Consider the following 6689-nt stretch of genomic DNA (forward strand, 5'->3'; position numbering starts at 1 on the left):
TATAAAAAAAACTCACATTTTTTTTAAATTAGTTCTTGTGATTCTAAACAAATAATTTATATAATTTATAAACAACGGCAAAAGGAGAAAAAATAAAAATAAACTGTACAGTCCAGAAAGAGGGACGAACCAGCCAAACTGCGTACCACGTGGTATCAAAACCACGTGATAAAAGCGGAAGCGTGCTTCTTGAGCTCATGTGTATTGGTTCAATGCGTGAACTGCTTCCTCACATTTTGCACTGCTGACTTGTAATTAAAACATTTGACATATATATAATGGAAGTAATATCAGGGACGACTGAGGAAGCGAACTACTTGAAGGCACAGCTAAGAGAGAAAGAGAAAGAGATCGCTGCCCTGAAGAATAAACTGGCTGCATTCGAAAAGGTAGTGTAGTGTCTTGGTGACTGTCAGCTAGAAAGTCACGTTTATTTGCAATGCCATCGTCAGCAAATCGTTACAAACAATGCTAAATCATTTTCTACTATTTACATTATCTTATCTGTGTCCGTCTGTCATGTATCGGTACATCTCGTTTAATCAAACTATCTTGGAAAATATCAATTAGTTTAGTTGCTCAAAACTAACTCATGGATTCTGCACAATGTTTTTTAACTTCAAGCTAACAAAAACCCAAAGTGCAAAATCTCAGTTCGGACTTCTGGGTCCTCTCATTAGCGTCCTTACAACAGAAATAATCAGCCAAATACATAATTGCCCTAATTGGTTAGTCAGATCATCTACAGTTTGCTCTTATCATTGTACTATTTTCTTTTTTTTCTCGAAGAACAACTCTTTAGTCCCACAACTACTTGACAGAGTGACTCCACTTACTCCACTAAAAGCAAAAGCAGCTCTCTCCAATGAAGACATCTTGAGGTACAGCAGACAGCTCCTCCTACCTGAGTTGGGTGTGCAAGGTAATTCTGCATCTATAAATGCAAGAGAATGACTATGGCAGGACAAAACACACCGATGTGGTCTTTATTTGTGCACAGGACAGCTGAACCTACTCAAGACATCTGTACTGATTGTGGGTTGTGGAGGTCTGGGTTGCCCTCTAGCTCAATATCTAGCGGCAGCAGGCATAGGTAGGTAATCGGAGGGCTGTGCAATGAATCAAAATTCATTTACGATTACACCTAGATTACAAAATTGGCTTAATCTTAAAAAAAATATATATATATTATGAAAGAAAATAACTGATTTTATAGAATTTGTTTGGTCCCCAAAAAATTTCAGAAATATGTATATTTCTAAGAATTTAATTTGACTCAATATTTTATACGTTCCAACATTTTCTTGTTTTGTAATAAACATTTATTCAATTAGTAGCAAAATAATCACGATTGCTAATTTTTTCCATAATCGAGCATCCTGAGGTATTTGGCTAGCACACTAACATTTTGCTAAGGCAAACAGTTTCTCCTTTTAAGCTCTCAATATTGATAACAAAAAATGAATAAAATAACTATTAGTCAAGTTTTTTTTTAACTTTCCCAATTGTCTGTTATGTTGGTCTTTTAACGCATCTTTTTTAGTCTTATGTTTCTTTTGGAATTGAAACAACAAAAGGCCAAAGAATGTTAATCCCTTGAGGCTGAGCTAACATGAGTTACGCTGAAGTCTTGCACAATATGCTGACATCTTGTGTAAAATCATGCATAACGACCCCGGTGTTTTGGATGAATCGAGAGATGCGTTTTACAGTAAATGACACCCCGAGGATTTGACTTCAGAGGGTCCACTGCAATTGATGCAATCTTGCACAGCAGATGTCACTATTTTACATGGTTCTCTATTCCTGTTAGGGTTTGGCATTCATTTACTCCGTCTGTGTTTCTCTACAGGGCGGCTTGGTCTGCTGGACTATGATGAGGTGGAGCTCAGTAATCTGCATAGACAAGTACTCCATGGTGAGGAGAACCGGGGTCACACTAAAGCTTTGTCAGCAGCCAACGCAGTCAGAAGGTGATGTTTGTGTCCTACGCAATCACAGTTTTGTCAAACACGTGTATTTAGTCAACATTAGATAATAAGGGAAAATTGTATCATTAAAACTGTTGTTTGTGACCCCAGTGGTCTCTGTGTAATGAATGCAGGCGCTTTCCAGTCTGGCCTCAAGTTATATTTGGGTGTGTATGTGTGTACTCCAGTCTGCAAATGTTGTGTAAACATGTTATTTCTGAGGCAGCTTCTTTTGGTGCTTCTTGCCCCCCACTGTGGTTAGTACACATTTGGGTTGTCGTTCACCACACTAGGGTACCATTTTACCACTAGGAAGCCACAAGCACAGCAACTTCCATCTACAGTCGAACCTCTAAGGTTGAACACAATTTAGTCCAAAATGGTCCAACCTCAGTTTTGTTTGGATTTTAATTTTTTTTACCAAAAGGAAGCAATGGGAACTGAATTAATCCATTTATGTATCCAAATGTCACAATATTGAGCCTATATTAACTGTGCAGCAGACCTGTATAAAATTCAGAATTGGCATAAAAGACCACAAAATTAGTATGCTAAAAGTATTGCTCATGCACAAGAGCGATTTCACTTCTGGACTTTAATGTGAGATTTTTTTCTTGCCCTAATTCTGAATTGTACAGTCACATTTGACTTTAAAAGTTCCACTGTACTTTGTAGATGAATTAATTGTTATTTTGTTAATTTGTACTTTTGAATGTAACCTCACAGGTTGAACTCAACAGTGGAGTGTATTCCTTACCACTTGCAGCTTTCACCTGAGAACGCCTTGCAACTCATTCAACAGTATCCCGTTCCCGTTTTTGGTGACTTTATGAAATTAAGAGAAACAGACATGCCTTGACTTGACTGACTTCATATATGACATTGTGGCCGATTGTTCGGACAATGTCCCCACTCGTTATCTTGTCAACGACGCCTGTGTGCTGAGCGGCAAGCCTCTCGTATCGGCGAGCGCCCTCAGAATGGAGGGACAGGTAAGAGATTTTCATCTTGCAAATCACCATCCTGCACGGCCTGAATGTTTTGTCTTGTAGTTGACTGTATACAACTATGGCGGAGGCCCTTGCTACAGATGTCTCTACCCAGTGCCCCCACCCCCAGAGACAGTGACAAATTGTTCCGATGGAGGGGTGTTAGGAGTGGGTAAGTCCAGTCTCTTTCCAAGAAGCCATTAACTTTATACAGACTCTTCTTTCTCCATCATCTCCAGCCTGTTAAATAGTGGTTGTTAGTCAAATGTTCCACTTATCTTTAAGTTCCAGGCATAATGGGGTGCTTTCAAGCATTGGAGGTCCTCAAGATAGCCTCTGGACATGGCTGTATCTCAACTCTGGCATGATATACTGTACATTTCAGCATTCCTCGATGTAATACAGAAGTGAATTGTCACAAAGTTGGGACTTGTTACAAATCCAGAATGAGGTTTATTTGGGATTTTCTTTTCTGTTACGAGTTAATATGTACAGCAGGGGTGTCAAAGTCATTTTTTTCGCAGGCCGCATTGTAGTCAGTTTCTTTCGGAGGGCCATTATGACTGTCAACCCAAATAAATGTATGAGCACCTCATATTATATACAGTATAAGCTACAAAGCAAACCGACAAATAACTCGTTTTCAAATCAGACTAGTAAAAACTGGGCAAATTAAAAAAAAAAAGATATTTTTAAAAGTGAAGACAATTTGCAATTCTAGTATTGACACACGAATTTGATGCACAATTTGTCTTTGCAGGCCACATAAAATGATGTGGCGGACCGTATCTGGCCCCCAGGCCTTGAGTTTGACACCTGTGATGTACAGTAACTGCCTCACATTACCGTTTTTATTTGTGTATTGATTTAATATTGCGTTTATGGAATTTGAGTTAAGCAGCGAAAACCACCCAGTCTAACCATATCACGGGTGGCCATTTTGCCACTTGCTGTCGACTAAAAATGACATCACAGTTGCTCAGGTTACAGCTCAGCTTTCATGTTTAACTTAACCGCACGTGTTAGCTTCCTGTGGCCAGCAGCTGGTGATCTTTGATGCTCACAGTACCAGGTTCAGGTCCATCAGGTTGCGGCCGAAGCAGTCGGGGTGTGTAGTGTGTGGAGAAAAGCCCAGCGTAACCAAGCTCGTCGACTATGAAGCCTTCTGTGGTTCTGCCGCAACAGATAAGGTTGACCTTGACATCCTGACATGTTCTTTTATAAGAAGTATTTAAATCTACTTGATAATATAAAGTATTTTGTTGTTTTGTTTTCAGTGTCGCAGACTCAACCTCTTGTCCAGAGATCAGAGGATCACAGTGCAGGTGGGGAACCTTTTGGCCAGTACATCCCTCCCCTGTATTAAGTGTTGTTTATTCAACCATTACTCGTAATGTTCTCCTCGAATTCATGAAAATGGATGAACTGATTGTATCTCAGCACTCACGGGAAACAAGCTAAATGTGCTTGTAAATTTTCCACAGAAAAGAATAACACTGTGTTTGGCATCAATAATGTTGCATGTGGATCGCACATGCATACGCACCTTCTGCACTTTCAAGCAGTCATTAAGCGCAGAGATGGAAATCACAGTTAAATTGAATTTGCGTCATGGGTTCTATTTAGGAGCCATTTTGAGTCCAGCGGCTTTAGGAAAACCTGTTAAAGTAATTGTAAAATGTTACAAATCAAACCCAAGCATTACTTCCCTCAAATTAACTGCAAGTTGGTATATTTCCGAATTTAACTGTAAGATATAAATATGTTTTCCTAAGATAAAACCACTCCCTTTTTAATGAGTTGGTCAATGGTATTTTTTGCATTTTTGAGAATGTTTCATTGTATTTCCAGGATTACAAATCCATTGTGGACAAAGCAGAGCCCCATCTCCTGTTAGATGTGCGCCCTCTTGTGGAGGTGGACATATGCCATTTACCAAGCTCTCTCAGTATCCTTTCTTAGACTGGAAACAAAACATAAATCAGTCTGATGAGACATAATAAAGCCCCTCTTTGTGGTTATTCTCCTGACATTGTTGCAAGATATACCACTCTCAAGTTTAGAAGAGAGGACGAGCGAACATATGCAGTTACTTCAGGAACGTATCACCCAATTGAAACAGCAGGTGGTCGGTGTCTGCCGGCCTCCAGGTAAAATGACCAAACGCCGGCTTTATCTAATGGTAGTCTGAAATACTAATTTCTCACATATTTATCTATACATTTTTCACTTTACATTGCAATCATTATCGGAGTCTGTGCATGAATGGAATTTCTGTGGTTTACAATTGCAACTAGTATATCATGGGATAGTTGCCTTCATACACTTGTCCATAAAATGTTGTTTTTAATCTGATCTACACCATAGCACACAAATTATAGTTATACCCCAAAACATAGAATATATGGACTGTACTGTAAAAATAGAATCCCTTGAATATGATCTGTATGCAAACTTTGTTTTCCCCTATAGTTATCATACAGATCCACAGGAAAGTATTTCTGTCGCCAAAAGTATCTCTGTGGTCTCTTCCAGTTTATGTGATTTGTAAGCTGGGCAACGACTCCCAGAAGGCTGCGCAGATTCTTGAGAAGATGAGTGGATCGGAAGTAGACAATATCACAGTGAAAGATATCTGTGGGGGGCTGATGGCATGGGCGAATAGGATAGACCCCAAATTCCCACAGTATTAAAGGGTATGTATCATGTAAAATGAACTTTTAGCAATACAAACGCAAAAACACCCCCAAAGTGGTGTTTCCCCTCCATTCACCCATCTCGGAACTTTGCTCACTCTACTTGTAAATGACACATGAGCCTTGATTGTTGATGTGATGTCATATTTAGTTGACAGTATCCGGCAAATTGTGTTTTAAAGCTGGTAATTGTACATGAAAAATAATTGTTATCAAAATAATTATAGACAAAATATGAAGATTTTACTGCTGATAATGGCTAAATAACTATCCTGAACTAAAATAGTATGATAGAGACACTTCAATTTCATTTACCGCTGTATGTTTTATACAAAATAAACTGTCATCTTTTGATTGTGTTGTTTGTGATGCTTTAAATGTTTTTAAATTGTTTTTATTAGTGCCGGCCGGATCCAAGTAATATTATACATTTTATTTTATACTTTTTTTTACGATGTCAGCAAAATTTAATTACATCCAGTTTTTTTAACAACTTTCAGTGATTAAAAAAAAAAATCGGATCTTTGTAGGATCAATACTGATCCTCGAGACTGCAGTTTTGGTATCGGATATCAAAAAGTGGTAGACCCGCTATAACAGTTACTATTGTCAGCCGTCGGAGCTTTAATGATACTTCAGCTGACATGCCACTGTTGTGATGTCTGTGCACAGGTTATTGATCTTGGAAAAAATATATTAAATTATTTCACGCACCCCTGATGTGGAACCACTGCTTTTAATTTGAAGTGCTCAGACGTTCTTGAACAAATCAATGAGGTTCCCCTTGTGATAAAGTATCCTTTCGGGACTTGGCTTTTTAAACATTTTTATTACATATGTCCACGTGTTGCAATGGTGGGCCAGGGACCCACCACCCTGGCCTCCTTTCATGCAATCTCATGAATGGAAAATCAATGTAACACATATTCATCCGAGTAATACAATATTAATTCACTTAAGAGACTGTGACGGCTGCTTAGAGCTACTTAATGACCATTATGTTCTCAAGTGTGTCACGAACTTTTCCAGGTCGC

The 6689-nt window shown here is 38.7% G+C and overlaps 1 protein-coding gene across 1 annotated transcript; it reads left to right on the forward strand.

Annotated features, from left to right (window-relative positions):
- Positions 1-162: 162 nt before the first annotated feature.
- mocs3 (molybdenum cofactor synthesis 3) lies at positions 163-6012 on the forward strand. The gene is made up of 13 exons (XM_088400999.1): positions 163-389; positions 790-922; positions 1001-1093; positions 1853-1973; positions 2697-2771; positions 2845-2962; positions 3023-3131; positions 3245-3307; positions 3986-4149; positions 4237-4284; positions 4811-4907; positions 5002-5109; positions 5495-6012. The coding sequence occupies exons 1-13, from the start codon at positions 279-281 to the stop codon at positions 5650-5652; spliced, it is 1398 nt and encodes a 465-aa protein (XP_088257125.1). The 5' UTR covers positions 163-278; the 3' UTR covers positions 5653-6012.
- The last annotated feature ends 677 nt before the right edge of the window (positions 6013-6689 follow it).

This window comes from Syngnathus floridae, chromosome 16, assembly GCF_059516105.1.
Source record: "Syngnathus floridae isolate MCC-2025c chromosome 16, RoL_Sflo_1.0, whole genome shotgun sequence".
In the NCBI taxonomy this organism is placed as follows: Eukaryota; Metazoa; Chordata; class Actinopteri; order Syngnathiformes; family Syngnathidae; genus Syngnathus; species Syngnathus floridae.

Excerpts from the sequence above, each read along its gene's own strand:
- mocs3 (XM_088400999.1), top strand. The coding sequence starts at position 279 with ATGGAAGTAATATCAGGGACGACTGAGGAAGCGAACTACTTGAAGGCA. Across the intron at positions 1,094-1,852 it reads TCTAGCGGCAGCAGGCATAG|GGCGGCTTGGTCTGCTGGAC; the intron begins GTAGGTAATCGG and ends GTTTCTCTACAG. Across the intron at positions 4,150-4,236 it reads GTTCTGCCGCAACAGATAAG|TGTCGCAGACTCAACCTCTT; the intron begins GTTGACCTTGAC and ends TTTTGTTTTCAG.